Source organism: Trichomonas vaginalis, chromosome I (assembly GCF_026262505.1).
Source record: "Trichomonas vaginalis G3 chromosome I, whole genome shotgun sequence".
Lineage (NCBI taxonomy): Eukaryota > Parabasalia > Trichomonadida > Trichomonadidae > Trichomonas > Trichomonas vaginalis.
In genome coordinates this window covers 7,876,572-7,893,365 of record NC_067203.1, presented here as the reverse complement: position 1 = coordinate 7,893,365, position 16,794 = coordinate 7,876,572, and the positions used below count along the sequence as shown (strand labels likewise).

At 28.4% G+C, this 16,794-nt stretch overlaps 8 protein-coding genes across 8 annotated transcripts, besides 5 other annotated features; 4 read left to right on the top strand and 4 right to left on the bottom strand.

The window, feature by feature from the left end:
- Positions 1-4,537: 4,537 nt before the first annotated feature.
- Positions 4,538-4,989: a mobile genetic element.
- Positions 4,990-5,969: 980 nt separating this feature from the next.
- Positions 5,970-6,007: a mobile genetic element.
- A 718-nt stretch (positions 6,008-6,725) lies between these two features.
- Positions 6,726-8,039, top strand: TVAGG3_0948840 (protein ubiquitination; the record flags this gene model as incomplete). The annotated part of the gene is made up of 1 exon (XM_001321331.1): positions 6,726-8,039. One exon carries the CDS (start codon positions 6,726-6,728, stop codon positions 8,037-8,039), a length of 1,314 nt encoding a protein of 437 aa, XP_001321366.1.
- Positions 8,040-8,488: 449 nt separating this feature from the next.
- On the top strand, positions 8,489-8,842 carry TVAGG3_0948830 (uncharacterized protein; the record flags this gene model as incomplete). Its single annotated transcript, XM_001321332.1, has 1 exon — positions 8,489-8,842. One exon carries the CDS (start codon positions 8,489-8,491, stop codon positions 8,840-8,842), a length of 354 nt encoding a protein of 117 aa, XP_001321367.1.
- Positions 8,843-9,166: 324 nt separating this feature from the next.
- Positions 9,167-10,165: a mobile genetic element.
- Positions 10,166-10,409: 244 nt separating this feature from the next.
- TVAGG3_0948810 (LPLAT/LPCAT1-like domain-containing protein) lies at positions 10,410-11,615 on the top strand (the record flags this gene model as incomplete). Its single annotated transcript, XM_001321333.1, has 1 exon — positions 10,459-11,421. The coding sequence occupies one exon, from the start codon at positions 10,459-10,461 to the stop codon at positions 11,419-11,421; it is 963 nt and encodes a 320-aa protein (XP_001321368.1).
- A 96-nt stretch (positions 11,616-11,711) lies between these two features.
- TVAGG3_0948800 (stromal cell-derived factor 2-like protein family) lies at positions 11,712-12,887 on the bottom strand (the record flags this gene model as incomplete). Its single annotated transcript, XM_001321334.1, has 1 exon — positions 12,066-12,680. One exon carries the CDS (start codon positions 12,678-12,680, stop codon positions 12,066-12,068), a length of 615 nt encoding a protein of 204 aa, XP_001321369.1.
- A 64-nt stretch (positions 12,888-12,951) lies between these two features.
- Positions 12,952-12,981: a mobile genetic element.
- Positions 12,982-13,756: 775 nt separating this feature from the next.
- On the bottom strand, positions 13,757-14,098 carry TVAGG3_0948780 (uncharacterized protein; the record flags this gene model as incomplete). Its single annotated transcript, XM_001321335.1, has 1 exon — positions 13,757-14,098. The coding sequence occupies one exon, from the start codon at positions 14,096-14,098 to the stop codon at positions 13,757-13,759; it is 342 nt and encodes a 113-aa protein (XP_001321370.1).
- A 228-nt stretch (positions 14,099-14,326) lies between these two features.
- TVAGG3_0948770 (uncharacterized protein) lies at positions 14,327-14,917 on the bottom strand (the record flags this gene model as incomplete). The annotated part of the gene is made up of 1 exon (XM_001321336.1): positions 14,327-14,917. One exon carries the CDS (start codon positions 14,915-14,917, stop codon positions 14,327-14,329), a length of 591 nt encoding a protein of 196 aa, XP_001321371.1.
- A 116-nt stretch (positions 14,918-15,033) lies between these two features.
- Positions 15,034-15,173: a mobile genetic element.
- A 428-nt stretch (positions 15,174-15,601) lies between these two features.
- TVAGG3_0948750 (uncharacterized protein) lies at positions 15,602-15,817 on the top strand (the record flags this gene model as incomplete). The annotated part of the gene is made up of 1 exon (XM_001321337.1): positions 15,602-15,817. One exon carries the CDS (start codon positions 15,602-15,604, stop codon positions 15,815-15,817), a length of 216 nt encoding a protein of 71 aa, XP_001321372.1.
- A 111-nt stretch (positions 15,818-15,928) lies between these two features.
- TVAGG3_0948740 (uncharacterized protein) lies at positions 15,929-16,742 on the bottom strand (the record flags this gene model as incomplete). The annotated part of the gene is made up of 1 exon (XM_001321338.1): positions 16,048-16,740. The coding sequence occupies one exon, from the start codon at positions 16,738-16,740 to the stop codon at positions 16,048-16,050; it is 693 nt and encodes a 230-aa protein (XP_001321373.1).
- Positions 16,743-16,794: the final 52 nt, after the last annotated feature.

Sequence of the window (16,794 nt, the reverse complement as noted above, 5' to 3'; positions counted from 1 at the left end):
AGATTTTAATTATGAAATAATCAACTATGGCTGCGGGATATTTAAGAAACTGTGGGATAGAGTAAAAAGAGGGGCGAGTAAAGTTTGGGAAACATTGAAGAAGGGGCAAATTGGATATTTAAGAATAAAGAAGCAATTAGTGACGTTGCTGAATCAATAACGCCAAAAGCGCCCCAATAAGAGAAATTTTAAATAAAGGAGAAAAAGTTTATCAAAGACTACAACCGATACTAAGATAAAAATAATTTTAAAATAATTTATTTTTCCACTATCTACCTCCTATTTTATTAAGTATTCCTTCAGCTATTCCACCAACGGCGTTACTGCTTGTGCTCCATCGCCGGATTACCTGCTTTAGTACCTAATACTCCACCTATGATAGTTCCTGCCGTTTTCGCTACTGGTGTAAAAAGTTTGCAACGGGTTAAATAATCTTTTTATAAACCAACCCGCAGCTTTCTTAATTCCATCCCATAATTTTTTAAAGATCCTGCCGCCATTTCTGATTTAATATTAGTTAAAAAAATATATTTCATCACTTATATTCTAATTTTTATTTAATGATAAATGAAACCGATTTTAAAAATAAATGAAACAGAGGAGGAAGAAATAAATGAAAGTGAAAATGTTCAACAAAAAATAAACGTTGTTAAACCAATTACTGAAATAAAAATTTTTTCATCTGTTGAAGAATTTAATGACTATTATGCTAATAATAAAAAATTATTTGAAGAATTGACAACGTGTAAATTGAATAAAATGTTTAAAGTTGATGGATTCAAAATTTCAAAAAAATAAAAGGAGTGGTTAGTTTGAAATCTATTCCTCAATCAAGAATCACCTCATTAATGGTGATAAATTGATGATTTACAAAAAAGAATAGAAGAGATTGAAGAAAGAATGAATCAAATAATTGATTTCATAAATTCAAATAATCATTAGTTTCTTAAAGTTCAATGTTGAACTCATCAAATTCATCTTCATCATTACCATTACCTTTAGCGAGTTTATTTACTCTTTCAACTTTATCTTTTGATAGTCTTTCGTTTAATTTTTCTTGAAGTTTTTCGTTACCAAGTTCTAAAATTTTACATGGATGATATTTAAACCCGTTAAATTCTTTTTCCTCGGTTTTAATCATTAATCTACAAAGAACTTTAGTGAGGTGGTTTTTGTTGTTTAAACCATTTATCCTTAATATTTGTATAAATTCAATATCCGGAATTAAGGATACCCTTACATTGCGTAGTTAGAAAGAGAATATGATATTGTCATGATTGCTAAAGTTTTAGGCTCCAGAAATGAATATACATCAAACTGAAACAATTGATAAATTGAATGAACTTTTGAGAGGTTTCTCAAATAAAAAAAATTATCTAATTTTTTACAATATTACTATTATTTTATCCACATTGTATATATAGTAATTTGAGAAAACTTTTAGGAAAAAATAAGTTTAATAAAAATCTGAATTTTACTTGTTGTGGGATTGTTTTAATTGACACTCCAGGCGTATTACTAATAGTTATGCGTATGCAATTAAAGTATTTCTGATGGACAAATGTGAGATTTATATCAGATAATTCATTTCTACTATTAAGTTATTCATTTATGAGTTTGCACTTATTCGCACTAATAAAATAACTATTAAAAATTGTTTTAATTAATTGACACCATATAATAGAGTGAATTTTGTTTGATCAAACAACAATAGATGATAGATATAAAGCCAAGAAACTTGCTATTAATATGCTCTACTTGCTATTTCAATGTAAGTATGATATTTTCTAAATGTTTCGTTCAGATAACTTAGATATATTAGTCAAAATTTGAAATTTTAATAGCACATATATTAAAAATAATTATTATTCATAAAGATTAATGAAATAGTAAAAAAATCAATAAAATTATAAAAATACAACATTTAGAAGAATTCTTATTATCCTTCAAAAAGTCAGTATTTCTGCTGTAATTTTCTACAAACATTGTAGTTATTGCACTTTGTCTATGGATTTGTATATATGTTATATATAAATTATATATCTAAACTGCCCATAAGTGCAATTTTTATATAATTGTTTATTTCTTTAACAATTTCATATGAAATATGCTTTTTTAAGCGTATCAAAGCTGTGTTCTTAATGTGCATGGATATATCAAGAAAAATGTCGAAAAAAATGTGAATTCACAAATTCACTGAATTTTCGCCGTTTTTTGAATTTTGCTACAGCACTAATATTAAATAATACTAAAATCTTCTGTCTTTGTAAAGAATAAATTCTGACAAAAAGTGCTCGTTTAAATTTAATGATCATCTGTATGACTAAGTGGTAAAAAGTGTTTATGACCAAAAAAGGGTTACATGCTTAGTCTATTTTTCTGACAGGATACTCTAGATTTACATGATCTCTATTTCATATCTCCGTTTTTAGATTCTTCGACAGATTTTATGATAGAAAACCAAGATTAACAAATTTCCGGCATGTTAATGAAGAAATCTGCAGATACCCTCAATATTATTTCAATAATCAGTATCGTTTCTCTTACAATTTATTTTTTCTCAATAATTTAACAAGAAATAACAATACACACTTGGTTTTACGTATAAAAGCTAAGTGTCGAACTTAATCAACTTTACTTACTTAGCAAATGAATATTTTTGTGGTTGCGAGTTCTGAATGCTGAAGTTTTAGATTTCTCTATAAATGATATCATTGCACTTACAATGTTGTTCCAGCCTATCGCATAAATCATAGAAAATCCAAAAAAAAAATAATATAAAGAAAATTCATGTCATGAAGTTCAAAAAATACCGTGTAACATTAAAATTTGTTATGCATAATACATTTTAGCTATTATTGTTTTTTTAATTTTCGAGAAATTGAATGGTGAGTCCGATAGAGAAATTTTTAAAAATCCTAGTGCCTCATAGAAGTAATTTCCCTCGTCTCCCATACTTCCAAATATATGCATATGACATAAACTTTTATGCATTACACAAGTGGCCAATAATATCTATAGAGTAAAAAATTAGAAATTTAATTTTTTTATATGATAGTTATATTTCAGATTTGCGAGCGTAACTTTTTTCTCCATGGCATACTTGTTTTAAGAGCAAATGATCAAAATCGTCCTTCAATTATTGAAGGAGCTGATATCTTTTGAAAATTGAATTGAAAGGGTATTCAATTTTCAAATTTCCTCTCAATTTTGGAACATATCAACTCTATGAATTAACAATTATGTGCCTTCACAGTTTATCAGTCATATAAGGTGCTTATAAAGAAAAAAGTTACGCTCGCAAAATATGTTTTTATATAGATTTACAATAAAATAATTATGTAATTTCTAAAAAGAATATTTTTGTTCTTGAATATTAAAGTGTATTGTAGTTTAAAAAGTTTTAAATATGTTGCTAAAATTTCAGGTTTATAGCTCATGTCTAGCATGACTTCTTCGTATGCGCAAAAAATCTGACACGTAAGGGTATCCTTAATTCCCAAATTTTTGAATTTTCGATTAATTTACCATCAAATGCAAAAGCAATAGGTTTAATATTAAACTTACCTTTATAAAATAAACTTTGTATGTAATCATCAAAATAAACGTCTACTTGTTTAACCTGAGTGAGAATTAGTGAAAGTTTATCCATTAATTGATTCACAGTCACGAATTTTGTTCCGTTCATTTCTTACGAATTAAAAAAATAAATTATTCAAAAATGTAAGACATTAATTTTTAAAGTTTATTTTTTTAAAATTTTTTTATTTTTTATTTCATTATGGTAGTGAATCTTTCATTCATGAAAATAATTATTTCTAATTTCTTTTATTCTCTCGTACATACTAGATTTGAAGAATTCGGAACTTTTACCATAATCTCCTAAATGTTTTCTTATCCCTAACGTGTGCCAGTTATTATATGAAACTGAATAAACTTTATCTTTATCTTTACACCTTTCATTACTTCCAATATATTTATATCTCAGTTTTGATTTAGCATTTTCATATCATTAGCGTTTAATAATTCACAGTCTTCCTTTTTAAATTGATGTTTAAGATATTCAGGATTTAATACTCTACGTTTATATGCTCCTAACTTAGTTCTAAAGGTTTTTCTACAAAATTTAGGAATTCCATCCTCTTTAATGTCATCAATGATTTCCATTTCATTATTTTCAATTTCTTCTTCTCGTTTATGAGGTCTTTGATTATGACTCCATTGATTCCATGAAATTAAATATTCTTTATCATTATATTTATACCTCATTAGCTTATTTTGGCTTTCATATTCATTTAATAATTCACAATCTTCATTTTTAAATTGAAGTTTAACCCATTCAGGATTTAAACAATGTTTAATTAATCGCGGAATATCTGACATCATCTATATATAGCTTCTTTTATAAAAGATAAAAAAATAAATTATTTTAAAATTAATGTTAATTTTTTAATGATTTATAAATAAATATATTTTAATGCATCGTCTATATATAGATGTAACAAAAAAAGTCACTAAACCCGTCATATCCTACTACTTTTATATCAAGTTTTTATTCATAAATTTTTATAATGTTGTATAAATTTCATTAAAATTTACGTACATATTAAGGTACTTATCTTAATAATGAAGATTTTATTTTGCAATAATATAAACGAAATTTTTTACCTTATGAACTTTTGATGGAAATATGCAAATTTAAAATAATAAAGAAAGCCGCGAGCGAAGCGATCGGCTTAGTTCGAAGATTTTGATTCAAATCTTTGCTGATCTGTAATTCGCGGAAGCCGCGAGCGAATCGAGCGGCTTAGGTCTAAGATTTTGATTCAAATCTTTGCTTATATTCCTTAAATTCTTTATGAAACTCGCAACAGTTCCATAAAAAATTTTAAATTCTAAACTGTCGAAATTACCGATCGGTAATCACACCCTTCATGGGTGTGTCACTTTTTACGGGTGTGTCACTTTTAGCTAAAATTACCCCTACTCAAATCAAATTCAATGATCTTAAAAGCGAAGGATAAACCTCAAAATTTACGAATATAATGAGTGGGAATATAATGCTTATCTATCATAAAACCATATGAAATATCAATTTTTGCTTTACGCCTAATTTTTGACGACAATTAGCAAAAAATGTTAAATGTTAACACTCAGTCCATTTGAATATGAAAAATAAAATTGACTTTGATTAAATGTTTTTTATTATCATGCAATTCTTCTTGCGACCAAAGATTTGAATAAATTTCAAAAAATAAGATAGCTTAAAAATAATATACGGTAGTGTTTACTAATAGATGAATAGTATATAAATTCTATTAAAATGGATTTGATCCAAAAAAATATATAAAATTTGATCATAAATAAAATCGTTTTAAATTACTTCTTCATTTAAATTATAACAATTATTTTTGGTTTTATATTTTTTTGGATCAAATCCATTTTAATAGAATTTATATACTATTCATCTATTAGTAAACACTACCGTATATTATTTTTTAAGCTATCTTATTTTTTGAAATTTTATTCAAATCTTTGGTCGCAAGAAGAATTGCATGATAAATAAAAACATTTAATCAAAGTCAATTTTATTTTTCATATTCAAATGGACTGAGTGTTAACATTTAACATTTTTTGCTAATTGTCGTCAAAAATTAGGCGTAAAGCAAAAATTGATATTTCATATGGTTTTATGATAGATAAGCATTATATTCCCACTCATTATATTCGTAAATTTTGAGGTTTATCCTTCGCTTTTAAGATCATTGAATTTGATTTTTATATGAAAATAGTTTATATATTAGAAAATAATATGAGTTTATGTGATATTATTTTTCAGAAGATTTTGTGTTCTTCTTCAAAATTTTATTTTTTTATTAAAAAGAATCTTTACAAAATATACATTTACTTTAAATAATATTTAAAAACGTGCTCTATCAAAAGTTCCAAAAATTCAATATTTTAGCTTTTCTGAGGTGTCACTTTTGATGAATTTCTGTTTACAACATTATAATAATGGCAATTTATTTTCAATGAAATATTTCTCTCAATTTTGTAATAACTCAAATTTTGAATAGATCAGAAAATAAAAGTATTTTAAAAATAGAAATTGGAAAGTATTCATTTAAATGGTATTGTTTTCAAAATTGGTTAGGGTTGCCTATTCAAAATTGAGTCTACAACAGTCATTTTTCGCCATAAATTCCCAATTCACACTGAATTTTTACTCGGTGAGCAAAACCGAGAAAACAAAAATTGAAATACATGCAAATTTATCTACTAAAATCCATTTGCGTGAGTTACGTCAGCTAAATAATCAATGGAATATATACGTGTGAAAAAAACTCTAAGATAACAAATGTAGATGTAATATACATTAAAAAATTATGCATCATGTCCTAAATAATACTTAATCAATCTCTGTAATCTTCTAAGTTTCTATACCAGTTCTAAAAGTAACAATGTTCATTTCAGCGAAAGAAAATGCAAGAGTCCCACCTTCGGGGAGTATTCAATATTTTTTATTATTCCGGCTGAGCGAAATCAGTTAGAAATGTACTTATTCTGTAAGAATTCATTATTATTTATTAGTTTTTCACATCTTAACAAAGAAACAACGATCAATTTTTATTCATAATTAAACATTCTATTTTGAATAAAACAAGCATATATATATATGATCAATTAGTGAGATCAAATTGTTTATGAAAAAAGTGACAATTTTCATGTCCGAGCAAGACAATAATTCAAATGAATACAACAAATTGCGAAGTATCTATAAATACTACATTGATTCATATATTGCGTTGTACCAACTAAAAACCGACAAAGAAGAAGAATTAAACTTAATTTACAAAATGATCAAAACAGAATTGATTGATTCAAAGAAACACATCGCGAAAAATATTATAAGAGACAGTTTCAAAATCATTCCATATAATAATCGCTATATAAAGTCATATTTATATCTTACTAAACTCATATTTGATGAAAATCATGTCAACGAGGTCAACAGTATCTATAGTATTTCTAACTTCCTAGTTTACAAAGAGTACGGAATTAAATTAGACAAATCCGGTGATTTCGAAGAAATTAGTTCAGACAAACTCAATATACATATAGAAAATACTATTTACAGAGCAATTATGTATAATGACTTAGAAAGATTCGTTTACTTAATTGAAAGAGATGGATTTGATGAAGATCAAAAACTTGAATGCGATTTATATCCTTATTCTGATAATGGGTATTCATTACTTGAATTGTGTTGCTACCACGGTGCAGTTGATTGTTTCAAGTTATTAAGAACAAAATTTGACTCAAAAATAACTAAAACATGTCTAGAATTATCATTTTTAGGAAGAAACAAAGAGATTATGAGTGAGTGTTTAAAATATCAAGAACCGGATGAAGAATGCATGTTTTATGCAATTATTTCACACAGCCTTGATTTTGTTACATTTTTGATCAATGAGTACAACTTAGAGATCAATTTAAATTATTGCGGAGAATATAAGAACCTCGAATCATTTTTGGTTTATTTTGATCAAACTAATGATAGTTGTAAATGCTTTATTAATTCCGCGATATTCAATATTCCATCTCTTTGCGAATATTTCCTATCAAATGGTGCAAATATTGAAGATAAAGATGAAAATGGATATACAGCTCTTCAATATGCAGCAGATTATAATAGCAAAGAAATAGTCGAAGTTCTCATCTTACATGGTGCAAATGTCAACGAAAAAGATGAAGATGGATACACAGCTCTTCATTATGCAGCAATAAATAATAGTCTAGAAACGGCTGAAGTTCTAATTTCACATGGTGTAAATATCGATGAAAAAAATAAATATGAAAAGACTGCTCTTCAATGTGCAGCGCGCAAAAATTATAAAGAAATAGTTGAAATTCTTATTTCGCATGGTGCAAACATCGATGAAAAAGATAATGAAGGAAAAACAGCTCTTCATATTGCAGATAGTATGAACTATAAAGAAATAGTAGAAATTCTTATTTCACATGGTGCAAAAAAATAATATTCCTAATGTTTTTCTATGATTTTGATAAATTATTGACCAATTTGATATCCAATGCAACCTATAAAATATTGGTTACTAAGACTTTACTTCTGCAGTGAACCAATATGAGCTATCCAGATACTTGATTGTTCACTTTCGATATAATTGAAAATATTAAGACCATCAAACTATAATGACAGCACATCCTTGAAATCTTAATTGAATGTTATACGATGTTCATTTATTACGCTTAAACTTGCTCAGAGCATATTCCGGTAATCCAATGTGTTGATGATATAAATCATCTTTTGACACATAGATATTGAGTAACACAAGTTAGATAGCATAGAACAAAGATTAAAATAATAATTTGTTGAACATGTGTTCAATCTTTGGTTTAGAAGGAACGGAAAAGATGCAAAGAAAGTGCTCGAAATATTTTTTTTGTCACTTTTCTTCATTAATAAATGAAAAACAGAAAACAGATAGTATTCAAGATTCAAAGTCCAATTATGAGTGACCACGACTTCAGACAGATGCTTGAGGGTGTAATGGTGCATCGTGAAAATCTAATTAAATACGGAACACCATATCCTCCAGAAGCTCCTGACTCTGAGAAGATGAAACAGAGAAAGGCCGAACTAGATGCAACAATAGCTGAATATCAAGCGAAAATTCAAGAACTTGATGATACAAAAGAAAGATACAACCAATTACTCAGAACAATTTACGAAGAAGAGTCACGCATCAAAGACGAACAAAAGAAGTGCCTACTTAATAGATCAGAAACACCAAGTAATTATTTGCAAGGCAAAAATTAGAATTCATTTTCAAATTTATTTCAACTTAACGATATTTGAATATGATACAAGCTATGTTTATTCGATGTTAAAGCTAAGAAATCGGTTTTACTATTTAAATTTGTTAATTTTGGTCGAAATAATTTTATATTATCTGAAAACTGAAATTAGACTCAGGTATGTTTTGCAATATCAATTTTGTAACTGAATTTTTAATTACAGGATTTTCTTTTATGCGAAAATAAGAATGAATGTTTAATTTCAAGAAATTATCATTCTGAAATAAAAATACATTTGTTGTTATTTATTAATTGATGCATCTTTTTAGAAAATAATTAATGTTAAGGGTGCACATGAGAGGATCATGTAAACTTCAGAATTTAGAACCTTATTTTTAGGCATTATCTTGGCTACCTATTTAGGCTCGAAAAGCAAAAAATATCAAAAAATACAACTTGAGTCCATTATGACCCTTTCATGGAGGTAGTTTTTATCCGCTAGTATTTTCCCTTTGAATCTCTTTACAATTCGAAATCAAATTCAAAACTCAGTAGAAGAAAGGAAGAATCGACTTACTACGGTTGTAATACGAATAAATACATATATTTAATTATTTTTATTTACATAATAATTGTTTGAAGCTCATATTCCATCAAATTTTTAAATAAAAACATTAAAATGTTGAAAATGTTCATATATTTTAATAGGGTTTTGGCACTTTATTGAGGAATTACTACATACATAGTCGAACTGAACTTGATATTTTGAAATTTAAATTATTTAGTCATATTTTGCATAATTCTAAGTAGATTTTGTAAAAAATCAAGAAAGAAAATTTTTAACGTGCTTTATTTTTTCTTTTTTATAATAATACATATTATTATATAATTAACATATTCATAATGTTTCACCCTTTCAAAAATATAATCCTCCTCTCAAATAAACGTACATACGGGTGGCCTCTTTTTTCAAAAAATTAAAATTTGAAATTTTGGGCTCAAATATTAGAAATTTTTTCAACCTTCAACGATATATGTTGTCTATATCAGACCTCCTTTCTTTTTGATACTTAACATTGTTCCTAAATCCTAGCCGTTAAGGCTGTTCTGAAAATATTTTTTTTCGAAAAAATTCGAAAAAAATTCTTAAAATTCAAAAATCCCTTAATTCCTGAGGATTTTGGGAAAAAGTTTTTACATGAACATGTGTATATTATATGAAGTATATTGATAAGGTAAAAATCAAATTTTATTGCATATTCATCGAGAAAATAAACTAACGAATCCCTCAAAATTGAGAGGGTAATCCTCCTCCTCTCAAATAAACGTACATACGGGTGCACCCTTAATTATAGTGTTCTCAAAATTGAAAAGGTTCTCAATTTATCAGGAACTTTGAACGCTTATTGTTTGTTATCCGATGCGTTTTTTTCAAAATAGCCTATAGCGGAATGTACCTATATAGAATCATGAATCTAATGAGGGCATTTGCAATGAACATGAACTTTTATTTTAAAGAATTCAAGTGTGCATTAAGCCATAATGTTGAATTTAATTTATTTAATATGATCAGCATCTTCTGACAATTAGTGGCCGGTTGCTCACTCAATTTTATTTTTTGCCAGATCAAATTTTTAAATGAGAAATCTCTTTCCAAGCGAAAGCAAGGAATTCCACAATCAAACATCACTCAGCACTGTAACCGATGAAGAACTTATTGATAACTCCGCATTAATAAACAAACCAAAAGGCTTTGCCAAATTTGTAATTTTTATTTTATTCATTTTATCATTTGGAATCTTACGCCTTATTGGTCTTGTTCTTGCATTGTTAGTATATATCTTGTTCATGATGCCAGTAATTCCATTCCTAGGAACAAGATTTGTTAAACACTTCACAAAGTACGGTATTTTTATTACTCAATGCTATATCCGTGTATTTGCCTTTTGCTGCGGAATGTTCTATATCAAAGTTGAAGGACAATTCGAGCCAGACACAAGAATGTTTTGCTTTAATCACCAAACTCTCTTTGATGGTCCACTAATCTATATCTACAAGGTATTTACTGTCATTTCTATGGCTGAAATGCTCAAAGTTCCATTGTTTGGCCAAATTTTGGCAGCTGTTGATACAGTTTTCATCGATAGAACAAAGGCAGCAGGAGCCTCAACATACATAACAGAAGCAATTGAGCAGGAAAATCGTTATCCAGTTGCTTTGGCCCCAGAAGGAAAGACCACACAAGGAAAATTCTTATTAAAGTTCCATTCTGGCGGTTTCCTTACAACAAAGCCATTCCAAACAGTCACTATCAGATATACAACATACGGAACATTCGGTCTTGTCGGTTACAATTGGAATGTTGGCGGATTTGGATCATTTATTTACAGAACCCTTTCAATTCCATTTGCTACAGTCACAATTTCGATTTCCAAGCAACATACAACAGAAGAAATCAAGGACATGAAGCCAGAAGAAAGAGCACTGTTAGCCAACCTCGAAATCGCCAATAAACTGGGACTGAAGGCTTCTGATCGTACAAATACTGAAGCTGTTAACTTGTTAAATGAATACTTAGGAAAGAAAGTGAAAAAAGATTAATCTTATTTTTAATAAAACTATCTAATTTAATGTTATATGATTTATTTTATAAAGCTGTTTATAAACTAGAAAATTTTTGTATTATTTTGCTCAATAAATTCAATATAAAAATCTTTTTATTTAGAAATAGATTTGGTCTTGTAAACTGTTTGAATACAGAACCATCACTTAATTCTCATGAATTTTTAAAATGCATTTATCTAACTATCTATAGATTAATGAATTTTCTAAATATCTTTTTATCTAGAAATAGATTTGATCTAGCAAACCGTTTGGGCACAGAACCATTACTTAATTCTAATAAATTTTTCTTATGCATTTATTAGACCAAAAAAAATGGTATGAAACTAACGAAAAAGAGTTAGATCACAATACATATCACCTCGAAAATAATAACATGATATGGAATTTAATGCTTTTTCAACAAAAATTTGAATCTTTAGAAGAAATTAAGTAGTGGAAGTTTGAATTCCATCAAAAGACACTCTATACCTTTTTGTATGATGAAATATATAAGCAAACCAAATTTTTTCTGTAGATTACTTCTTCTTATTTGATTTAAATTTTAAAAGGGTGTTATATCTATTGTATTTAAATAAAGTTTACAAAATAACTTAGTAATATGTATGAAATATGTTAACAGTTTATAATTCATCATCGTCATAATCGTAATCATCATCATTTCTCTTAGGTTTTTCAACAAAAGGAGTTTCCTTTGGGAAGAATATTCCTTCAGAAACCTTCCAAACAGCATCTGAAGAGAGAGGTGTGCATCTAACTGCGAATTTATTTGTTTGCTCTGGGATTTTATCTGCCAAATTTGAGGATAAGTAGCATTTGTATTTTACATTCTGGAATAAGACTTCTTCTCCTTCATTCCAAACAGTTGCGTTATTTTTACACTCTAAAATCCATTGGTCTGCTGGTTCTGTTTTATGAGTAACAGCCGATGCAATTGATACGCCTGATTTGACTTTTGTTGATAAGTATAATTCTGTTGAAGGTGAAGAAAGAACAATAGTAGCTCCGCATGGAACTGGATTGCGAGCAAGACTGACATTTTCTTCATCTGGCTCAACTGTCCAGAACCAGCCGTGATCATATGGTGGTCTTGATGTATAAACTAGAGGAGGTTCATTATTGTACATATTTTTTTGAATGACAACTCCAAGTCGATTCTTTGTATATATTCCTTTAAGCTGAACTGATGAAGTATATGTAACTATAGAACTTGAAGAAAATGCTGCAAAAATAAACATCCTAATTAAATTTAAATAAAAAAGTGACATTTTCTTTTTAGAAACTCCGAAAATGCAATCATATTTATGGTGTGATATAAGGGAGTACTTCATCGACAACAAAGATATCTCCCAGAACTGTGTCCATTATACTCAGCATTAATGTGTTAATATGGTTAATTAACATTAAATTATTAATATGGGATGTTTAATTAACAATACCGCCATTACTGAAAAAACAGAGTCACCTAAAATTGGAAAACTGAACAAGAAAATTTAACCTGGCTGCCTATAAGGTTGCACTTACCATTTTTTGACATTCCCTCTATTTTTTGACACTCAAAGTTTCATGAGCCAGTTTTCATATCTAAAAAGTTAATATTTTTCGTCGGATGAGCCAGATACCATCAATGACCTGTGAGAGTGCGTATGAGAGCTTGAGGCCGATGCATTTGATGACTGCATCTTGGACAAATGACTAAACCATGACAAGAATGAAGAAACACCAAGGGTGGTGAGCTCAAAGCGGATACCTTCATTGTGGTCCTTGCCTTGGAGCTTGTAAAGATCTGTTCTGACTTAACTTGAGCAATCGTTGTTGAAATCAACATATCCCATCCAACGATGGATGTGGAGAACTGGCTTTGGCATTGACTTGAATGAATGGAACATTTGGAACAATTACTCATGAACAGCAATGCATGTTAGAACGACGCTAACGATGATGAAGATGCAGCCGCAGATAATAACAAGTTTGTTGGTACTAGGCAACATTGAAGCCACCAATGAAGTTAGAGAAAACTTGATCAAAGCCAATCATGGTTGTAACGATGGAGTTGGAAAGAAATTGTGATAATCTATAATTAATCATAGAATGATTTCCGTTTAATTTCAATATATACTATGAACTTTTAAAATATTTATACTTTACTTGCTAATATAGAAAAATTGAACCAAAAAGATTGCTTAACTTTTCAATTCCTCTGGAATGGTTACTTAAAACAGTATTTTCTGACATGTTATAAAACAAGGATGTTTACAAACAATAGTATTTATTCATTCATACAAACAGACATATTTAAGAAAAAAAAAGACAATCAGTTGTCTAATCTAATCTTTGCTACAATTAGATTGATTGACGTCGTTTTGTCTTTTAATGATTTAGCAATTTCCCGCATTTCAGCAATACGGCTATTTGAAATTTCTAATTTTGGTGGTCCTGACTTTGTAATGTATTTGTTATCTTCTAAAAACTTTCTAAGATCATCAGATTCGTTTTTAAAATCTTCTTCGACTTTTTTATCTGCCATATTCGATTTTTTTATACCACTTTTTTCGTTCTTTATTAGCGGATCATTTTCTTTTAGATGATGGATATACTTTTCTTTTGCATCTTTGATTTGCTCATCGCTTAAACCAAAAGGATTTCTCTGAGTCATAAAAATTAAATTCAAAAATAATTTTTGCCGACCAAATAGTTTGTATCGTCAATGTTTTTAAATCATAAATCCTGAGAAATATGCAGTAATGGAAGTTCAAAAATATGTTCAAAATGTTGAGATGACTCTCTGATGAATCAATGATGTTATCAATAAGGCCTAATACAAAATTTCCGAAAGATCATAATACATATTATTTGTTTGTGCAACAAGAAAAAAAAAATTATTCTAATGTTGATGGAAAAATGTAGTAATTATACAGTAAAGAATCATAAGATCTGAATATAGAACATCCTCTTTCGAATTAAGAGCATTAACTTGCTGAATAATTTTTTCGAGAATAATTTGCATTGATTTTACAGAATCATCAGGAGCTAAACGAGTTTCATATATGCAAGCTGTAAATATCCAAATTAAATCATTTTTAGTGTAATCTATTTCATATTTGGAGAAATAAGCAAAAAGATCGCAAATGTCATCGCATCCAGAAATTTCACTAATCTGGGGTGGTTCTCCATTTTCTATTCTTTGAATTAATTTATCAATATTTGTTTCTTCTGTAGTTTTACTTAATACTGATATGTAAATTCTCATATATGAGAACCACATAGAGAATTTCTTGAGCCATTCTTGATCAGGTATGAATTTGTCCAGAAGTTTTAACTTCTCATCGACGGGTTGAATATATTTAAATGAAAGTGTAGATTGATCGAGATCTTTATCAATATCGTTTTCATTTTTAGAGGCTTCTTTGATTTCTTCAGCTTGAGTTGGATTTTTTTTCTTTCCAGTCATTAATTCCCAAACTGATGTTTTCATTTCAATATTAATGAAAAAAAAATTCAATGTTTATGATTAGCTATCGTGATACCACTTATTACATATATTCCAGTTTAATTTTCAAGCGAAAAAGTATATTTTTATTCAAATTTAAGGGTGCCCTATAACGATAATGTAAACATCACAAAATTAACCTTATTAGAACTCGAATGAATGGATTATCCAGATTCTAGTTCTCAATATAATAGCCTTAAAAGTGCTTTTCTGAGGGTGGTCTATCGTCTATAGGGCACCCTTAAAAAAAATGGTTGTTAACGTTCCTGACATCTTTTATTGACTGGTTTATAAATTTTTGTATGCATCATTTTAAAAGATTGTATTTTTTTACATTTTCCTCTCAATTTGTCCGATAGAGTCTCTACCTTTGACTACCGACTTCACTTTGTGGGGGAGTTGTGTAAAGGCAGGGGCGGCAAACATGTAAAGTATTTCAATATTATTTATTTAGATGTGTAGCATTTTCTTCATTAAAAAAAATATTTTACACGACACAAAAGTATTCAAAATTATTTCCAACGTATGCTAATAATTCAATTTATTAATACATATCATGGAATGATTTGATTAAAAGTGTCCAAAATGTGTTATTTTCTATTCAATTGCGTTTACCAATTTGTCAATAATTGAAATCATTTCAATTGTATAGTAATTTCATTCTTCTAAATGAAGTTTCTTTGTGCATTCATCAACAGAGGCGCTGACAATGAGATTAAAATAGATCTCTCTGCAAAGCCAAAGCGAACATCACCTTCAATTACATACGTTATACCAATGATTACACTGTGCAATGCCACGATAGATTTATCATTGGAGTTCGATGAGTTCAAAGAATTCAATGAATTCCCTCATGATTTCCATTTCATCCCAAGCGATTGTTAATTTTGTTTTTTTATTTGTTATTAGTAAATGATTATGTTTTATTATCAAATTATTACCAAATCTCTTTATCAGATCTCAATTTGATGTGATTAACGTTAAATATGAAACGATATAAGATTTGACTGATTAATTTCAATTCAGAGAAAAAAAAATTAATAAGTATATGATTAGAGCATATTAAACATTATACTTTAAAAACACAACAATACAAAACAAAAAAATACCAACCGTTAATACAAAGGCATTGGCTGTGGAACAGTTTTACGAGGTTTTGGAGGAACTACAGATGTTAAAAATCTTGAAGACTCCTCACACTTTTCTTGATGTCTGACTTCATGTAAATAAAAGTCTGGCATTGTATAATGTTTTACTGGTTTTTTCATTTCTTCTAAGTGCAAAGCAACTTCAAAATCTCGTATTTTTTGGAGATCTTGTGTTAATTTTTCTCGTTCTTTATCACATCGGTATTTTTTAATTGCTTGACGTGTAAATTTTTTTGCAAGTTCTTTATCTTTTTGAATTCTCTGTGCTGCTACTTCGTCTTCTCGTTTCCTCTGTCTAATATAATCATCAGTTGCATTATCATTTTGTTTGTGTCGAGAATAGTACTTTGCCATAGATTGAGACATTGCTTTCGCTTTCTTTGGTGATTCGGGTGGAGGAATTCGAGGATCTATTAATGGCGGCCGCTCCTTTTTAACCTCTTTGGTCGAATAATTAATATGCTTTTGTTGATTTGAGTTTGAAGAATTCGATTTGTTGTCATCAGATTGATTGTTGTTTTTATTTCTAAATTTTTTTAAGATATTTTCTTTATTTTTTTGAGAGAAGTTTGAATCTGGATCTGAAACCATATCTAGGTAAATCTGATGAGCAGCTTCTAGCCTTTCTTTAGATAAAGGAGGAGATCTTCGGTTGCTCATTCCTTTTTAACGTACAGTAAAATTTATAATTCAACCTTATTTGACTCAAAATCA